Raw genomic sequence first — 20,813 nt, forward strand, 5'->3', positions numbered from 1 at the left:
CACTGTACTACAGACTGCACTACAGACTGCTCTACAGACTGCACTACATACTGCACTACAGACTACTGTACAGACTGCACTATATACTGCACTACAGACTGCTCTACAGACTACTGTACAGACTGCACTATAGACTGCTGTACAGACTGCTCTACAGACTGCTCTACAGGCTGCACTACAGACTACTGTACAGACTGCACTATAGACTGCACTACAGACTGCCTACAGACTACTGTACAGACTGCACTATAGACTGCTGTACAGACTGCACTATAGACTGCACTACAGACTGCTCTATAGACTGCACTACAGACTGCTCTATAGACTGCACTACAGACTGCTCTACAGACTACTGTACAGACTGCCTACAGACTACTGTACAGACTGCACTATAGACTGCTGTACAGACTGCACTACAGACTGCTCTACAGACTGCACTATAGACTGCTCTACAGACTGCTCTTCATACTGCACTACAGACGACTGTACAGACTGCACTATAGACTGCACTACAGACTGCTCTACAGACTGCACTATAGACTGACTACAGCTACAGACTGCTCTACAGACTGCACTACAGACTGCTCTACAGACTGCACACTACTACAGACTGCAGACTGCACTACAGACTGCACTACAGACTGCACTACATACTGCACTACAGACTGCACTACATACTGCACTACAGACTGCACTATAGACTGCTCTACAGACTGCACTACATACTGCACTGTAGACTGCTCTACAGACTCCACTACATACTGCTCTACAGACTGCACTACAGACTGCACTATAGACTGCTCTACAGACTGCACTACATACTGCTCTACAGACTGCACTACATACTGCACTACATACTGCTCTACAGACTGCACTACAGACTGCACTATAGACTGCTCTACAGACTGCTCTACAGACTGCACTACAGACTGCACTACATACTGCTCTACAGACTGCTCTACAGACTGCACTATAGACTGCACTACAGACTGCTCTACAGACTACTGTACTACAGACTGCACTACAGACTGCTCTACAGACTGCTCTACAGACTGCACTGTAGACTGCTCTACAGACTGCACTACATACTGCTCTACAGACTGCTCTACAGACTGCACTACAGACTGCACTGTAGACTGCTCTACAGACTGTACTTCAGACTGCACTGTAGACTGCTCTACAGACTGCACTGTAGACTGCTCTACAGACTGTACTACAGACTGTACTATAGACTGCTCTACAGACTGTACTACAGACTGCTCTACAGACTGCACTACAGACTGCTCTACAGACTGTACTACAGACTGCACTGTAGACTGCTCTACAGACTGCACTGTAGACTGCTCTACAGACTGCTCTACAGACTGCACTGTAGACTGCTCTACAGACTGCTCTACAGACTGCACTACAGACTGCTCTACAGACTGCACTATAGACTGCACTATAGACTGCACTACAGACTGCTCTACAGACTGCACTACAGACTGCTCTACAGACTGTACTACAGACTGCACTGTAGACTGCTCTACAGACTGCACTGTAGACTGCTCTACAGACTGCTCTACAGACTGCACTGTAGACTGCTCTACAGACTGCTCTACAGACTGCACTGTAGACTGCTCTACAGACTGTACTACAGACTGCACTATAGACTGCACTACAGACTGCACTGTAGCAAGGCCAAGCTGTGTCCTTCATGGCTAGAGATACCCACACTTTAAAACTGTAAATATATTCCTCTAGTGTTACACAGTGTAATATAGCCAAGGATGACTTCAGTCTAGTAATGTTAGAGATAGTAATGTTTCACCTATATTACATTGATTCCAATAAACCATTTTGAAATGAAATCACTATTAACAGTAGTAGACAAGAGTTGTATCCCACCATATCTACTCTGTCCAGTCGTGAACATTAAGTACACCGACACTGGTCAGATAGGTCACAAATCCTCAGAGGTATTTAATTCACAATCTCTGGAAGAGTTGTTCTATATTCACGCTAGCTGGCCGGGGCCGTGGGGGAGCGAAGACAGACGGGAGCAGGAAGACGAGCGTTCTCTGGAAGAGTTGTTCTATATTCACGCTAGCTGGCCGGGGCCGTGGGGGAACGTAGACAGACGGGAGCAGGAAGACGAGCGTTCTCTGGAAGAGTTGTTCTATATTCACGCTAGCTGGCCGGGGCCGTGGGGGAACGTAGACAGACTGGAGCAGGAAGACGAGCGTTCTCTGGAAGAGTTGTTCTGCGACTCGTAGCCTAGTGGTTAGAGTGTAGAGGCGGCAGGTAGCCTAGTGGTTAGAGTGTAGAGGAGGCAGGGTAGCCTAGTGGTTAGAGTGTAGAGGCGGCAGGTAGCCTAGTGGTTAGAGTGTAGAGGTGGCAGAGTAGCCTAGTGGTTAGAGTGTAGAGGAGGCAGGGTAGCCTAGTGGTTAGAGTGTAGAGGCGGCAGGTAGCCTAGTGGTTAGAGTGTAGAGGCGGCAGGTAGCCTAGTGGTTAGAGTGTAGAGGAGGCAGGGTAGCCTAGTGGTTAGAGTGTAGAGGCGGCAGGTGGCCTAGTGGTTAGAGTGTAGAGGTGGCAGAGTAGCCTAGTGGTTAGAGTGTAGAGGCGGCAGGTAGCCTAGTGGTTAGAGTGTAGAGGCGGCAGGTAGCCTAGTGGTTAGAGTGTAGAGGAGGCAGGGTAGCCTAGTGGTTAGAGTGTAGAGGCGGCAGGTAGCCTAGTGGTTAGAGTGTAGAGGTGGCAGAGTAGCCTAGTGGTTAGAGTGTAGAGGTGGCAGGGTAGCCTAGTGGTTAGAGTGTAGAGGCGGCAGGTAGCCTAGTGGTTAGAGTGTAGAGGCGGCAGGGTAGCCTAGTGGTTAGAGTGTAGAGACGGCAGGTAGCCTAGTGGTTAGAGTGTAGAGGCGGCAGGGTAGCCTAGTGGTTAGAGCATTGGACTAGTAACCGGAAGGTTGCAAATTCAAACCCCCGAGCTGACAAGGTACAAATCTGTCGTTCTGCCCCTGAACAGGCAGCTAACCCACAGTTAAGAATTGGTTCTTAACTGACTTGCCTAGTTAAATAAAGGTAACACTTTAATTAAAATAAAAAGCCAGTCAACCTTCTTTGAGGATGTCGAGCTGGAGGACATTTTTGTTTTCCGACGATGAAGACAATCGGTGCTGAGACAGAACTCGTTTTTCTTGAAAAGCTAAATAATTTGCAGAAAAAACTGCAGCTTCTTTTTATGTTTTCTGGACTTTTTGTAGATACTTTGAATAAGTTAGGGAATGTTATTTTCCTACAAAACAAACTCTTGAGAGCAAAGGATGGACATCAAGGCATCTGTTGCTGTTTGAGAGAGCTTTTTCTTGGAGCTTTTCTTATTTTTCCTCTGAAGGAGAAAAGCCAGTGCTGTTCTGTATAACATGGATTTAATCATTTAGTAAAGCCTAAATAGTTCAAGAATTGACCGGAATTAAACCCAAATATAAACTGGTCCTATACCTCTTGAGCATGCTGCTATTACCTCTGGACTGTAAGGGTGTGGAGGAGGGGTGTACTTGGAGTCGCCCGAGTCGCTCCATTGGTCAGAGAGGACAGTTAGCCGAGAGGTAAGAGCCAATCGGCATCTTCTTGTCCCTCTCTCTCTGTACAGACCATTGAACCTCGGCTGGTGTAGGAACACATGGAAAGAAGATGATTGGATAAATGTGTCAGTCATTGTTCCACCACCGTAGGATGGAAGATATTACCTATCCAAATACCAAGACAATCACACATTCACTCTGGCTCTTGGGTCCAAAATGGGGTAGAAAATGTTTCCTTTAACTTACCTTTAATTGATCAATGACACAGTCATTTCCCATTCAAATCAATCCCCTTACTTTAATGCATCATCATCATCATCGTCATCATCGAGAGAGAGAGAGAGAGAGAGACACAGAGAGAGAGACACAGAGAGAGAGAGACACAGAGAGAGAGAGAGAGAGAGAGAGAGACACAGAGAGAGAGAGAGAGAGACACAGAGAGAGAGAGACACAGAGAGAGAGAGACACAGAGAGAGAGACACAGAGAGAGAGAGACACAGAGAGAGAGAGAGAGACAGAGGGATGGTTGTGTGCCCGGTCCAATGATTGTCTCTGCCAGGACTGTTTGGTTTCAGAGAGATGAGTGCTTATGGCTCCTTGATATCCCATTGACACTGATGATGAATTCACTTGTGGCTATTATGAATGGGTAACGTGTGTTATTCTGACAGCTCCATTATAGTAAAGTAGGTCGGTCACAAGCCCACTATACTTAAGTCAGAAAACATGTTTTGTTTGTTTGTTGGCAATGTGATTTTAGCCACAACTTGTCATAGACCGTATGAATGACTGAGGAGAACGTCAGCTACCTATGTCTGCTGTGTTCATTCGACGTACAGCAATAACTCATTGACCATTATTGCAGCATATTAAACGAATCAGAGCTGAGTTGTAAAATGTAAATCTCCCTCTTTCCCTCCCCAGGCCACCCAACCTGTCTGCAGTTCACAGACAACATGATGACGGCGGTGAAGACCTACCAGTGGCAGTGCATCGAGTGCAAGTCCTGCAGCCTCTGTGGCACCTCCGAGAACGACGTAAGTGCGCTGGATAACTCTGAGCCCAGAGGATTCCTTAAAACTCTCGTTAGCTCCCGTAACTACCTAGCCTTTAGCTCAGTGGGCTACCGTTGTTCTCGGGAGGTCAGTTCACAGTGGAAGGGATTCCGCGTCTGTGATGTGGTGTTGTGTCAGTTACCACCCAGTCAGTTACCACCCTGTGTCAGTTACCACCCTGTGTCAGTTACCACCCCGTGTCAGTTACCACCCCGTGTCAGTTACCACCCCGTGTCTGTTACCACCCCGTGTCAGTTACCACATTGTGTCAGTTACCACCCTGTGTCAGTTACCACCCTGTGTCAGTTACCACCCTGTGTCAGTTACCACCCTGTGTCAGTTACCGCCCCGTGTCAGTTACCACATTGTGTCAGTTACCACCCTGTGTCAGTTACCGCCCCGTGTCAGTTACCACCCCGTGTCAGTTACCAGTTACCACCCCGTGTCAGTTACCACCCCGTGTCAGTTACCACAGTTGTGTCAGTTACCACCCTGTGTCAGTTACCCCGTGTCAGTTACCACCCAGTCAGTTACCACCCCGTGTCAGTTACCACCCCGTGTCAGTTACCACCCCGTGTCAGTTACCGCCCCGTGTCAGTTACCGCCCCGTGTCAGTTACCGCCCCGTGTCAGTTACCACCCCGTGTCAGTTACCACCCTGTGTCAGTTACCACCCTGTGTCTGTTACCACCCTGTGTCAGTTACCACCCTGTGTCAGTTACCACCCTGTGTCAGTTACCACAGTCAGTTACCACCCCGTGTCAGTTACCACCCCGTGTCAGTTACCGCCCCGTGTCAGTTACCACATTGTGTCAGTTACCGCCCTGTGTCAGTTACCGCCCCGTGTCAGTTACCACCCCGTGTCAGTTACCACCCCGTGTCAGTTACCACCCCGTGTCAGTTACCACATTGTGTCAGTTACCGCCCTGTGTCAGTTACCGCCCCGTGTCAGTTACCACCCAGTCAGTTACCACCCCGTGTCAGTTACCACCCCGTGTCAGTTACCACCCCGTGTCAGTTACCACCCCGTGTCAGTTACCGCCCCGTGTCAGTTACCGCCCCGTGTCAGTTACCACCCCGTGTCAGTTACCACCCCGTGTCAGTTACCACCCTGTGTCAGTTACCACCCTGTGTCAGTTACCACCCTGTGTCAGTTACCTCACAGTCAGTTACCACCCCGTGTCAGTTACCACCCCGTGTCAGTTACCGCCCCGTGTCAGTTACCGCCCCGTGTCTGTTACCACCCCGTGTCAGTTACCACCCTGTGTCAGTTACCACCCTGTGTCAGTTACCTCACAGTCAGTTACCACCCCGTGTCAGTTACCACCCCGTGTCAGTTACCGCCCCGTGTCAGTTACCACCCTGTGTCAGTTACCACCCTGTGTCAGTTACCACCCTGTGTCAGTTACCACACAGTGTCTGTTACCACCCAGTCAGTTACCACTCTGTGTCAGTTACCACCCAGTCAGTTACCACCCTGTGTCAGTTACCACCCTGTGTCTGTTACCACCCTGTGTCTGTTACCACCCTGTGTCTGTTACCACCCCGTGTCAGTTACCACCCCGTGTCAGTTACCACCCCGTGTCAGTTACCACCCCGTGTCAGTTACCACCCCGTGTCAGTTACCACCCTGTGTCAGTTACCACCCTGTGTCAGTTACCTCAGTCAGTTACCACCCTGTGTCAGTTACCACCCCGTGTCAGTTACCACACAGTGTCTGTTACCACCCAGTCAGTTACCACTCTGTGTCAGTTACCACCCAGTCAGTTACCACCCTGTGTCAGTTACCACCCTGTGTCAGTTACCACCCCGTGTCAGTTACCACCCCGTGTCAGTTACCACCCCGTGTCAGTTACCACCCTGTGTCTGTTACCACCCTGTGTCTGTTACCACCCTGTGTCAGTTACCACCCTGTGTCAGTTACCACCCTGTGTCTGTTACCACCCCGTGTCAGTTACCACCCCGTGTCAGTTACCACCCTGTGTCAGTTACCACATTGTGTCAGTTACCACCCTGTGTCAGTTACCACCCTGTGTCAGTTACCGCCCCGTGTCAGTTACCACCCCGTGTCAGTTACCACCCCGTGTCAGTTACCACCCCGTGTCTGTTACCACCCTGTGTCAGTTACCTCACAGTCAGTTACCACCCTGTGTCAGTTACCACCCTGTGTCAGTTACCTCACAGTCAGTTACCACCCCGTGTCAGTTACCACCCCGTGTCAGTTACCACCCCGTGTCAGTTACCACCCCGTGTCAGTTACCACCCTGTGTCAGTTACCACCCTGTGTCAGTTACCTCACAGTCAGTTACCACCCTGTGTCAGTTACCACCCTGTGTCAGTTACCACCCCGTGTCAGTTTCCACCCTGTGTCAGTTACCTCACAGTCAGTTACCACCCTGTGTCAGTTACCACCCCGTGTCAGTTACCACCCCGTGTCAGTTACCACCCTGTGTCAGTTACCACATTGTTTCAGTTACCACCCCGTGTCAGTTACCAGCCTGTGTCAGTTACCACCCTGTGTCAGTTACCACATTGTGTCAGTTACCACCCTGTGTCAGTTACCACATTGTGTCAGTTACCACCCTGTGTCAGTTACCACCCTGTGTCAGTTACCACCCCGTGTCAGTTACCACCCTGTGTCAGTTACCACCCTGTGTCAGTTACCACCCTGTGTCAGTTACCACATTGTTTCAGTTACCACCCTGTGTCAGTTACCACCCTGTGTCAGTTACCACCCCGTGTCAGTTACCACCCTGTGTCAGTTACCACATTGTGTCAGTTACCACCCTGTGTCAGTTACCACCCCGTGTCAGTTACCACTCTGTGTCAGTTACCACATTGTGTCAGTTACCTTAGTCAGTTACCCCGCTGTGTCAGTTACCACCCTGTGTCAGTTACCACCCCGTGTCAGTTACCACCCCGTGTCAGTTACCACCCCGTGTCAGTTACCACCCCGTGTCAGTTACCACATTGTGTCAGTTACCACCCTGTGTCAGTTACCACATTGTGTCTGTTACCACCCCGTGTCAGCTACCACCCCGTGTCAGTTACCACCCTGTGTCAGTTACCACATTGTGTCTGTTACCACCCTGTGTCAGTTACCACCCCGTGTCAGTTACCACCCCGTGTCAGTTACCACACAGTGTCAGTTACCACACAGTGTCAGTTTCCACTCCGTGTCAGTTTCCACTCCGTGTCAGTTACCACCCCGTGTCAGTTACCACATTGTGTCAGTTACCACCCTGTGTCAGTTACCACATTGTGTCAGTTACCACCCCGTGTCAGTTACCACCCCGTGTCAGTTTCCACTCCGTGTCAGTTACCACATTGTGTCAGTTACCACATTGTGTCAGTTACCACATTGTGTCAGTTACCACCCCGTGTCAGTTACCACCCGTGTCAGTTACCACATTGTGTCAGTTACCACCCTGTGTCAGTTACCACCCTGTGTCAGTTACCACCCTGTGTCAGTTACCACCCCGTGTCAGTTACCACCCCGTGTCAGTTACCACCCTGTGTCAGTTACCACCCTGTGTCAGTTACCACATTGTTTCAGTTACCACCCTGTGTCAGTTACCACCCTGTGTCAGTTACCACCCCGTGTCAGTTACCACCCTGTGTCAGTTACCACATTGTGTCAGTTACCACCCTGTGTCAGTTACCACCCTGTGTCAGTTACCACCCCGTGTCAGTTACCACCCTGTGTCAGTTACCACCCCGTGTCAGTTTCCACTCCGTGTCAGTTACCACCCCGTGTCAGTTACCACATTGTGTCAGTTACCACTCTGTGTCAGTTACCACATTGTGTCAGTTACCTTAGTCAGTTACCCCGCTGTGTCAGTTACCACCCTGTGTCAGTTACCACCCCGTGTCAGTTACCACCCCGTGTCAGTTACCACCCCGTGTCAGTTACCACATTGTGTCAGTTACCACCCTGTGTCAGTTACCACATTGTGTCTGTTACCACCCTGTGTCAGTTACCACCCCGTGTCAGTTACCACCCTGTGTCAGTTACCACATTGTGTCTGTTACCACCCTGTGTCAGTTACCACCCCGTGTCAGTTACCACCCCGTGTCAGTTACCACACAGTGTCAGTTACCACACAGTGTCAGTTACCACACAGTGTCAGTTTCCACTCCGTGTCAGTTTCCACTCCGTGTCAGTTACCACCCCGTGTCAGTTACCACATTGTGTCAGTTACCACCCTGTGTCAGTTACCACATTGTGTCAGTTACCACCCCGTGTCAGTTACCACCCCGTGTCAGTTTCCACTCCGTGTCAGTTACCACATTGTGTCAGTTACCACATTGTGTCAGTTACCACATTGTGTCAGTTACCACATTGTGTCAGTTACCACCCCGTGTCAGTTACCACCCCGTGTCAGTTACCACATTGTGTCAGTTACCACACCGTGTCAGTTACCACCCCGTGTCAGTTACCACACCGTGTCAGTTACCACACCGTGTCAGTTACCACCCTGTGTCAGTTACCACCCCGTGTCAGTTACCACCCTGTGTCAGTTACCACCCTGTGTCAGTTACCACCCCGTGTCAGTTACCACCCCGTGTCAGTTACCACACCGTGTCAGTTACCACCCTGTGTCAGTTACCACCCTGTATCAGTTACCACCCTGTGTCAGTTACCACCCTGTGTCAGTTACCACACCGTGTCAGTTACCACCCTGTGTCAGTTACCACCCTGTGTCAGTTACCACATTGTGTCAGTTACCACCCTGTGTCAGTTACCACATTTTGTCAGTTACCACCCTGTGTCAGTTACCACACCGTGTCAGTTACCACCCTGTGTCAGTTACCACCCTGTGTCATTTACCACCCCGTGTCAGTTACCTCACAGTCAGTTACCACCCTGTGTCAGTTACCACCCTGTGTCAGTTACCACCCTGTGTCAGTTACCACCCTGTATCAGTTACCACATTGTGTCAGTTACCACCCTGTGTCAGTTACTACCCTGTGTCAGTTACCACCCTGTGTCAGTTACCACATTGTGTCAGTTACCACCCTGTGTCAGTTACCACATTGTTTCAGTTACCACCCTGTGTCAGTTACCACCCCGTGTCAGTTACCACCCTGTGTCAGTTACCACCCTGTGTCAGTTACCACATTGTGTCAACATTGTGTGTTTGTCTGTAGGACCAGCTGTTGTTCTGTGACGACTGTGACAGAGGATACCACATGTACTGTCTGAAGCCCCCCATGACCAAACCTCCTGAAGGTAAGACCACTGGACAGTGCAGTATACATTATAAAGACTGATCCCACACAGCTCAGTGATAATACACAGTCTCCTCCTCTCTGACGGACATTCTCACCGGGAGACTTTGAGTGTGGCAGAGAGTTCCGGAAACAATGTTTTTAAACGTCAAGACATTAAACAGCGGCACAGTACTTACAACTACCAGCACATGAACACAACGTTGCATTTCTAGTCCACAACAAGTGTTTTGACTCTCTCTCTCTACCCTCCTCCTCTCTACATCTCTCTTTCCCCCTCTCTACATCTCTCTCCCCCTCCCTCTCCACATCTCTCTCTCTCTCCCCCCTCCTCTCTACATCTCTCTCTCTCCCCTCCTCCTCTCTACATCTCTCTCTCCCCTCCTCCTCTCTACATCTCTCTCTCTCTCCCCTCCTCCTCTACTACTCTCTCTCTCCCCTCCTCCTCTCTACATCTCTCTCTCTCTCCCCTCCTCCTCTCTACATCTCTCTCGCTCTCCCCTCCTCCTCTCTGCTACTCTCTCTCTCTCTCCCCTCCTCCTCTCTACATCTCTCTCTCTCTCCCCTCCTCCTCTCTACATCTCTCTCTCTCCCCTCCTCCTCTCTACATCTCTCTCTCTCCCCTCCTCTCTACATCTGTCTCTCTCTCGCCCCCTCCTCTCTACATCTCTCTCCCCCCCCCTCCTCTCTACATCTCTCTCTCTCTCCCCCTCCTCTCTACATCTCTCTCTCTCTCCCCCTCCTCTCTACATCTCTCTCTCCCCCTCCTCTCTACATCTCTCTCTCTCCCCTCCTCCTCTCTACATCTCTCCCTCCTCCTCTCTACATCTCTCTCTCTCTCCCCTCCTCCTCTCTACATCTCTCTCTCTCCCCTCCTCCTTTCTACATCTCTCTCTCTCTCTCTCCCCTCCTCCTCTCTACATCTCTCTCTCTCTCTACCCTCCTCCTCTCTACATCTCTCTCTCTCCCCTCCTCCTCTCTACATCTCTCTCGCTCTCCCCTCCTCCACTACTACTCTCTCTCTCCCCTCCTCCTCTCTACATCTCTCGCTCTCCCCTCCTCCTCTCTGCTACTCTCTCTCTCTCTCCCCCTCCTCTCTACATCTCTCTCCCCTCCTCTCTACATCTCTCTCTCCCTCCTCTCCACCTCTCTCTCTCTCTCCCCCCCCCTCTCTATATCTCTCTCCCCCTCCTCTCTACATCTCTCCCCCTCCTCTCTACATCTCTCTCCCCTCCCTCTCCACATCTCTCTCCCCCTCCTCTCTACATCTCTCTCCCCCTCCCTCTCCACATCTCTCTCCCTCCTCTCTACATCTCTCTCCCCCTCCCTCTCCACATCTCTCCACATCTCTCTCCCCCCCCCTCTCCACATCTCTCTCCCCCTCCTCTCTACATCTCTCTCCCCTCCCTCTCCACATCTCTCTCCCTCCTCTCTACATCTCTCTCCCCTCCCTCTCCACATCTCTCTCCCCCTCCTCTCCACATCTCTCTCCCCCTCCTCTCTACATCTCTCTCCCCCTCCTCTCTACATCTCTCTCCCCCTCCCTCTCCACATCTCTCTCCCTCCCTCTCTACATCTCTCTCCCCCTCCCTCTCCACATCTCTCTCCCCCTCCCTCTCCACATCTCTCTCCCCTCCCTCTCCACATCTCTCTCCCCCTCCTCTCTACATCTCTCTCCCCCTCCCTCTCCACATCTCTCTCTCCCTCCTCTCTACATCTCTCTCTCTCCCCATCCTCTCTACATCTCTCTCTCTCTCTCCCCCTCCTCTCCACCCTCCTCTCCCCCCTCCTCTCTCCCCCTCCTCTCTCCCTCCCTCCTCCCCCTCCTCTCTCCCCTCCTCTCCCCCTCCTCTCTCCCCCTCCTCCCCCCTCTCTCTCCCCCCAGGGAGCTGGAGCTGTCACCTGTGTTTGGATCTGTTGAAGCACAAGGCCTCAGCCTATGAAGAGCCATAGCATCACACCATAATGGATTTACAGGCTCAGGGCGTAACGTTCAGTCTCACCTCGTTCACTTTCTCAGTTTCTTGTGTGAGGAGAAAGTGCTACCCTCTACCTCTGAAATGGAAACACAACCCTACAGATGCAACACTTCTACAACATGCAATCCTTATCTGCCAATCAGTTCTCTACCTCACAACTTCACAACCAACCACAGACAGAACCCAACAGGCAAACAGGCAATACATTCCACCAGTGATTTACCAGGTATCATGTGAGGTCATAATGGTGAATTCACCAATTTGTAAGTCGCTCTGGATAAGAGCGTCTGCTAAATGACTTAAATGTAAATGTAAATAATTAAGCGACATAGGTCAGGACCACTTTGAACCAAAATGTCATTCTGTGCTATAAAGAAAAAAAAAAAGAAAAAAAAACCTCCACAAAGAATAGTAATTAGTTTAAATAGTAATCTTGTCCCACAGTGTTTGACACTGCTGTTGTACCATGTAGTCTCATCTGACTGTTAGCTAACTAGAGATATTTGTCTTAGCTGAGATCAAAAAAACACTTATGTGCCTGACAAGGAGAGTTTGTGTCTGTTTGACAAACATTTGATTTCGTTTCCAGTCCCGTCCTTGTTTAGATTTCACAGTGACGTTCGTTCATATTTTGCACCAAGACATATTAAATATTTGAAATGGCATTACTCACAGGACTTGTCAAACATCATTTTATCAAGGTGTAACGCAATCCCCCATTAGGGGGTCGTTGCAGCCACTATTTTATATTACAGTTAGTTGGTTTTTTTGCCCAGTTTGTGGTTACTAGGATACTAAGTACCCAATGACAACGATCTAAACAGTTATTCATTTAAAACTGGTCGAAATGTCTGGTTGTTGTGACTGTTGCTGTGGACGGATGCTTTGTTTGATAGAGAAAGCATACAAGAGGACTTCAGAGTCCGCTATCTAAATCACGTTACCATACAAGAGGACTTCAGAGTCCGCTATCTAAATCATGTTACCATACAAGAGGACTTCAGAGTCCGCTATCTAAATCACGTTACCATACAAGAGGACTTCAGAGTCCGCTATCTAAATCATGTTTCATGTTACCATACAAGAGGACTTCAGAGTCCGCTATCTAAATCACGTTACCATACAAGAGGACTTCAGAGTCCGCTATCTAAATCACGTTACCATACCAGAGGACTTCAGAGTCCGCTATCTAAATCACGTTACCATACAAGATGACTTCAGAGTCCGCTATCTAAATCACGTTGCCATACAAGAGGACTTCAGAGTCCGCTATCTAAATCACGTTGCCATACAAGAGGACTTCAGAGTCCGCTATCTAAATCACGTTACCATACAAGAGGACTTCAGAGTCCGCTATCTAAATCACGTTACCATACAAGAGGACTTCAGAGTCCGCTATCTAAATCACGTTACCATACAAGAGGACTTCAGAGTCCGCTATCTAAATCACGTTACCATACCAGAGGACTTCAGAGTCCGCTATCTAAATCACGTTGCCATACCAGAGGACTTCAGAGTCCGCTATCTAAATCACGTTACCATACCAGAGGACTTCAGAGTCCGCTATCTAAATCACGTTACCATACCAGAGGACTTCAGAGTCCGCTATCTAAATCACGTTACCATACAAGAGGACTTCAGAGTCCGCTATCTAAATCACGTTGCCATACCAGAGGACTTCAGAGTCCGCTATCTAAATCACGTTACCATACCAGAGGACTTCAGAGTCCGCTATCTAAATCACGTTACCATACCAGAGGACTTCAGAGTCCGCTATCTAAATCACGTTGCCATACCAGAGGACTTCAGAGTCCGCTATCTAAATCACGTTACCATACCAGAGGACTTCAGAGTCCGCTATCTAAATCACGTTACCATACAAGAGGACTTCAGAGTCCGCTATCTAAATCACGTTACCATACCAGAGGACTTCAGAGTCCGCTATCTAAATCACGTTACCATACCAGAGGACTTCAGAGTCCGCTATCTAAATCACGTTACCATACAAGAGGTTTTGGCATGTTGTTGTTGTTGTTGTTGTTGGGAAGATTGATGTAGGACATTGAGACAATTATAGGACTGCATCCATAGACCATAGAGACATATTCACATAGAGACACAATCCATTCACACTGGCTCACAAACATATACAAAACACATACCTCGTAGCTCTACCACCACGTTTCAGTCGGTGAATGGTACCAGGCTATCGTTCGACTGGCACGTAGGATACCTCGCATTGTCCGCGTTATCATGCGCCCGTTGTTTTTTTGTACATTTTGTATCTTATGTTTTAGTAAATGTCAATTTGTTTTATAGGCTTCCCTTCCACTTTGTATATCATTCAAAACTTCTAATGTAAAACTCCAAAATTCTTATATAACGATTCACGTTCTTCCACGTGAACATGATGGCGATAGATTGCACTGAACAAGGTCATTATAGATTACATTATAGGACTATTGGATAGATTTTAAAGAACACGGAAACACAATCCTAAAACAGTGGTAGAAGACCTGAAATTGTTTTTAGCGATATTGTTTAAAAAAAAAAAAAAAAGTATTTAATGCTAAAAATGAATGACGACGTCATGACTGGAAATGTCTTACAACTATTTTCTTATTTTGTTTTGCGCTTTTGTGTTGAATATTGTTTCTCTCCTCAGACAATCATGAAGTAGACTAGATACTGCATATTGCTCGAGTACCCACTATTCCCTATATAGTGCACTACTTATGGGCCCTTGTTAACTATAGTGCACTAATATAAGGAATAAGATGCCATTTTGAGACGCATCCATGATGTTAATTAACATCTGAATGGTTTCCTTGGTTTCACCCCCCCCCATGTGGGCTGTTTTAACAACTTCCTGTTTATATCACCATGCCAACTTCACACTCTTGAGAAATATGTGTGTCAGTATAATTTTGTTTTATATTGGAGACCATCAATTATATATGGATACTATTTTGTGTTGGTTTTGGGTACATTGTTAAAACGTTTGTATGTATGTTTTAGTTTTTTTTTTTGTGTTGAAATAAAGATTTAGTCCTTGGTTATACTCTCGACTAATTAATTTGTTTGAGCTGGTTAGTGATATTGCTCTGACATCTGTTTGACATTTCTTTAGTTAAATGTGTTCTGGGATAACAGCATCCCGCTAAAAATGACAAGAATGTAAATATCTGTAAGACCTCTCATCTTAGTGCAAGTCGAGGTCAAAACTAGGCATCGACTGGCTCCATTTTGTAGGCCTATGGTTTTCACCCTCACATGGTACATGAGTGTTGGCACTTCCGTCTCTGTGATCATTACAGACACTGTGTTGTGTCGTAGTTAAACCATCCAAGGCTGTTTAACCTTGATATATATATATATATCAGTAAGAGCTTGGGGGTCATTCAGTGACTACATTTTTTTTTAGCTTTCACTCACAAGTACATCCTTGTTTTTCAGGCCTGACCTATAACCTCTCTATAATGGTCCCGTGTGACCCTTGCTTTCCCTGACCAGTAGTCTTCCTGAGCATGTTGAGAACCTTAGGGCCAGTCTGTTTGTGGTATCTGGTTTTCCTGAGCATGTTGAGAACCTTAGGGCCAGTATGTTTGTGGTATCAGGTCTTCCTGAGCATGTTGAGAACCTTAGTGCCAGTCTGTTTGTGGTATCTGGTCTTCCTGAGCACGTTGACATCCTTTCGGCCGGTCTGTTTGTGGTATCAGGTCTTCCTGAGCACGTTGAGAACCTTAGTGCCGGTCTGTTTGTGGTATCAGGTTGAGAACCTTAGTGCCAGTCTGTTTGTGGTATCAGGTCATCCTGAGCATGTTGAGAACCTTAGGGCCAGTCTGTTTGTGGAATCAGGTCTTCCTGAGCATGTTGAGAACCTTAGGGCCAGTATGTTTGTGGTATCAGGTCTTCCTGAGCATGTTGAGAACCTTAGTGCCAGTCTGTTTGTGGTATCTGGTCTTCCTGAGCATGTTGAGAACCTTAGGGCCAGTCTGTTTGTGGTATCAGGTCTTTCTGAGCACGTTGAGAACCTTTGGGCCAGTCTGTTGTGGTATCAGGTCTTCCTGAGCATGTTGAGAACCTTTGGGCCAGTCTGTTTGTGGTATCAGGTCGTCCTGAGCATGTTGAGAACCTTTGGGCCAGTCTGTTGTGGTATCAGGTCTTCCTGAGCACGTTGTGAACCTTAGTGCCGGTCTGTTTGTGGTATCAGGTCTTCCTGAGCATGTTGAGAACCTTAGGGCCAGTATGTTTGTGGTATAATTTCTTCCTGAGCATGTTGAGAACCTTTGGGCCAGTGTTGTGGTATCAGGTCTTCCTGAGCACGTTGAGAACCTTTGGGCCATCTGTTTGTGGTATCAGGTCTTCCTGAGCATGTTGAGAACCTTAGTGCCAGTCTGTTTGTGGTATCAGGTCTTCCTGACCATGTTGAGAATCTTAGGGCCAGTCTGTTTGTGGTATCAGGTGTTCCTGAGCACGTTGAGAACCTTAGGGCCAGTCTGTTTGTGGTATCAGGTCTTCCTGAGCATGTTGAGAACCTTAGGGACAGTCTGTTTGTGGTATCAGGTCTTGCTGAGCACGTTGACATCCTTTCGGCCAGTCTGTTTGTGGTATCTGGTCTTCCTGAGCACGTTGACATCCTTTCGGCCGGTCTGTTTGTGGTATCAGGTCTCCCTGAGCACGTTGAGAACCTTAGGGCCGGTCTGTTTGTGGTATCAGGTCGTCCTGAGCATGTTGAGAACCTTAGGGCCAGTATGTTTGTGGTATAATTTCTTCCTGAGCATGTTGAGATTCTTAGGGCCAGTCTGTTTGTGGTATCAGGTCTTCCTGAGCATGTTGAGAACCTTAGGGCCAGTATGTTTGTGGTATAATTTCTTCCTGAGCATGTTGAGAATCTTAGGGCCAGTCTGTTTGTGGTATCAGGTCTTTCTGAGCATGTTGAGAACCTTAGGGCCAGTCTGTTTGTGGTATCAGGTCTTCCTGAGCATGTTGAGAACCTTAGGGCCAGTCTGTTTGTGGTATCTGGTCTTCCTGAGCACGTTGACATCCTTTCGGCCGGTCTGTTTGTGGTATCAGGTCTCCCTGAGCACGTTGAGAACCTTTTGGCCAGTCTGTTTGTGGAATCAGGTCTTCCTGAGCATGTTGAGAACCTTAGTGCCAGTCTGTTTGTGGTTTCAGGTCTTCCTGAGCACGTTGAGAACCTTTGGGCCAGTCTGTTTGTGGAATCAGGTCTTCCTGAGCATGTTGAGAACCTTAGTGCCAGTCTGTTTGTGGTTTCAGGTCTTCCTGAGCATGTTGAGAACCTTAGGGCCAGTCTGTTTGTGGTATCAGTTTGAAACCTTAGTGCCAGTCTGTTTGTGGTATCAGGTCGTCCTGAGCATGTTGAGAACCTTAGGGCCAGTATGTTTGTGGTATAATTTCTTCCTGAGCATGTTGAGAATCTTAGGCCAGTCTGTTGTGGTATCAGGTCTTCCTGAGCATGTTGAGAACCTTAGGGCCAGTCTGTTTGTGGTATCAGGTCTTCCTGAGCACGTTGAGAACCTTTGGGCCAGTCTGTTTGTGGTATCAGGTCTTCCTGAGCATGTTGAGAATCTTAGGGCCAGTCTGTTTGTGGTGTCAGGTCTTCCTGAGCATGTTGAGAACCTTAGGGCCAGTCTGTTTGTGGTTTCAGGTCTTCCTGAGCATGTTGAGAACGTTAGTGCCAGTCTGTTTGTGGTATCAGGTCTTCCTGAGCATGTTGAGAACCTTAGTGCCAGTCTGCTTGTGGTATCAGGTTTTCCTGAGCATGTTGAGAACCTTAGTGCCAGTCTGTTTGTGGTATCAGGTTGAGAACCTTAGGGCCAGTCTGTTTGTGGTATCAGGTCTTCCTGAGCACGTTGAGAACCTTAGGGCCAGTCTGTTTGTGGTATCAGGTCTTCCTGAGCACGTTGAGAACCTTAGTGCCGGTCTGTTTGTGGTATCAGGTCTTCCTGAGCATGTTGAGAACCTTAGGGCCAGTCTGTTTGTGGTTTCAGGTCTTCCTGAGCATGTTGAGAACCTTAGTGCCAGTCTGTTTGTGGTTTCAGGTCTTCCTGATTATGTTGAGAACCTTAGGGCCAGTCTGTTTGTGGTATCAGGTCTTCCTGAGCATGTTGAGAACCTTAGTGCCAGTCTGTTTGTGGTTTCAGGTCTTCCTGAGCATGTTGAGAACCTTAGTGCCAGTCTGTTTGTGGTATCAGGTCTTCCTGAGCATGTTGAGAACCATAGGGCCAGTATATTTGTGGTGTCAGGTCTTCCTGAGCATGTTGAGAACCTTAGTGCCAGTCTGTTTGTGGTATCAGGTCTTCCTGAGCATGTTGAGAACCTTAGGGCCAGTATATTTGTGGTGTCAGGTCTTCCTGAGCATGTTGAGAACCTTAGTGCCAGTCTGTTTGTGGCATCAGGTCTTCCTGAGCATGTTGAGAACCTTAGTGCCAGTCTGTTTGTGGTTTCAGGTCTTCCTGATTATGTTGAGAACCTTAGGGCCAGTCTGTTTGTGGTATCAGGTCTTCCAGAGCATGTTGAGAATCTTAGGGACAGTCTGTTTGTGGTTTCAGGTCTTCCTGAGCATGTTGAGAACCTTAGTGCCAGTCTGTTTGTGGTATCAGGTTGAGAACCTTAGTGCCAGTCTGTTTGTGGTATCAGGTCTCCCTGAGCATGTTGAGAACCTTAGGGCCAGTATGTTTGTGATATCAGGTCTTCCTGAGCATGTTGAGAACCTTAGGGCCAGTCTGTTTGTGGAATCAGGTCTTCCTGAGCATGTTGAGAACCTTAGGGCCAGTCTGTTTGTGGTATCAGTTTGAAACCTTAGTGCCAGTCTGTTTGTGGTCTCAGGTCTTCCTGACCACGTTGAGGATCTTAGTGCCGGTCTGTTTGTGGTATCAGGTCTTCTTGAGCACGTTGAGAACCTTAGTGCAATTCTGTTTGTTGAATCAGGTCTTCCTGAGCATGTTGAGAACCTTAGGGCCAGTATGTTTGTGGTATCATGTCTTCCTGATGCATGTTGAGAACCTTAGGGACAGTCTGTTTGTGGTATCAGGTCTTCCTGAGCATGTTGAGAACCTTAGGGCCAGTCTGTTTGTGGTATCAGGTCTTCCTGAGCATGTTGAGAATCTTAGGGCCAGTCTGTTTGTGGTATCAGGTCTTCCTGAGCATGTTGAGAACCTTAGGGCCAGTATGTTTGTGGTATAATTTCTTCCTGAGCATGTTGAGAATCTTAGGGCCAGTCTGTTTGTGGTATCAGGTCTTCCTGAGCATGTTGAGAACCTTAGGGCCAGTCTGTTTGTGGTATCAGGTCTTCCTGAGCATGTTGAGAACCTTAGGGCCAGTCTGTTTGTGGTATCTGGTCTTCCTGAGCACGTTGACATCCTTTCGGCCGGTCTGTTTGTGGTATCAGGTCTTCCTGAGCATGTTGAGAACCTTAGGGCCGGTCTGTTTGTGGTATCAGGTCTTCCTGAGCACGTTGAGAATCTTAGTGCTGGTCTGTTTGTGGTATCAGGTCTTCCTGAGCACGTTGAGAACCTTAGGGCCAGTCTGTTTGTGGTATCTGGTCTTCCTGAGCACGTTGACATCCTTTCGGCCGGTCTGTTTGTGGTATCAGGTCTTCCTGAGCATGTTGAGAACCTTAGGGCCAGTCTGTTTGTGGTATCAGTTTGAAACCTTAGTGCCAGTCTGTTTGTGGTATCAGGTCGTCCTGAGCATGTTGAGAACCTTAGGGCCAGTATGTTTGTGGTATAATTTCTTCCTGAGCATGTTGAGAATCTTAGGGCCAGTCTGTTGTGGTATCAGGTCTTCCTGAGCATGTTGAGAACCTTAGGGCCAGTCTGTTTGTGGTATCAGGTCTTCCTGAGCATGTTGAGAACCTTTGGGCCAGTCTGTTTGTGGTATCAGGTCTTCCTGAGCATGTTGAGAATCTTAGGGCCAGTCTGTTTGTGGTGTCAGGTCTTCCTGAGCATGTTGAGAACCTTAGTGCCAGTCTGTTTGTGGTTTCAGGTCTTCCTGAGCATGTTGAGAACCTTAGGGCCAGTCTGTTTGTGGTATCAGTTTGAAACCTTAGTGCCAGTCTGTTTGTGGTATCAGGTCGTCCTGAGCATGTTGAGAACCTTAGGGCCAGTATGTTTGTGGTATAATTTCTTCCTGAGCATGTTGAGAATCTTAGGGCCAGTCTGTTGTGGTATCAGGTCTTCCTGAGCATGTTGAGAACCTTAGGGCCAGTCTGTTTGTGGTATCAGGTCTTCCTGAGCATGTTGAGAACCTTTGGGCCAGTCTGTTTGTGGTATCAGGTCTTCCTGAGCATGTTGAGAATCTTAGGGCCAGTCTGTTTGTGGTGTCAGGTCTTCCTGAGCATGTTGAGAACCTTAGGGCCAGTCTGTTTGTGGTTTCAGGTCTTCCTGAGCATGTTGAGAACCTTAGTGCCAGTCTGTTTGTGGTATCAGGTCTTCCTGAGCATGTTGAGAACCTTAGTGCCAGTCTGCTTGTGGTATCAGGTTTTCCTGAGCATGTTGAGAACCTTAGTGCCAGTCTGTTTGTGGTATCAGGTTGAGAACCTTAGTGCCAGTCTGTTTGTGGTATCAGGTCTTCCTGAGCATGTTGAGAACCTTAGTGCCAGTCTGTTTGTGGTATCAGGTTGAGAACCTTAGGGCCAGTCTGTTTGTGGTATCAGGTCTTCCTGAGCACGTTGAGAACCTTAGGGCCAGTCTGTTTGTGGTATCAGGTCTTCCTGAGCACGTTGAGAACCTTAGTGCCGGTCTGTTTGTGGTATCAGGTCTTCCTGAGCATGTTGAGAACCTTAGGGCCAGTCTGTTTGTGGTTTCAGGTCTTCCTGAGCATGTTGAGAACCTTAGTGCCAGTCTGTTTGTGGTTTCAGGTCTTCCTGATTATGTTGAGAACCTTAGGGCCAGTCTGTTTGTGGTATCAGGTCTTCCTGAGCATGTTGAGAACCTTAGTGCCAGTCTGTTTGTGGTTTCAGGTC

At 48.3% G+C, this 20,813-nt stretch overlaps 1 protein-coding gene across 1 annotated transcript in view; it reads left to right on the top strand.

Moving 5' to 3' along the window:
* LOC135529652 (zinc finger protein DPF3-like) overlaps nucleotides 1-14,885 on the top strand; it is a 58,346-nt gene extending 43,461 nt beyond the window's left edge. The window contains exons 9-11 of the mRNA XM_064958273.1: nucleotides 4,484-4,596; nucleotides 9,765-9,846; nucleotides 11,731-14,885. Of these exons, the coding sequence (XP_064814345.1) occupies nucleotides 4,484-4,596; nucleotides 9,765-9,846; nucleotides 11,731-11,798 (263 nt within the window). The 3' untranslated portion in view covers nucleotides 11,799-14,885. The remainder of the gene's footprint in view (nucleotides 1-4,483; nucleotides 4,597-9,764; nucleotides 9,847-11,730) is intronic.
* Nucleotides 14,886-20,813: the final 5,928 nt, after the last annotated feature.

Source organism: Oncorhynchus masou, unplaced genomic scaffold (assembly GCF_036934945.1).
Source record: "Oncorhynchus masou masou isolate Uvic2021 unplaced genomic scaffold, UVic_Omas_1.1 unplaced_scaffold_1196, whole genome shotgun sequence".
NCBI classification, from domain to species: domain Eukaryota; kingdom Metazoa; phylum Chordata; class Actinopteri; order Salmoniformes; family Salmonidae; genus Oncorhynchus; species Oncorhynchus masou.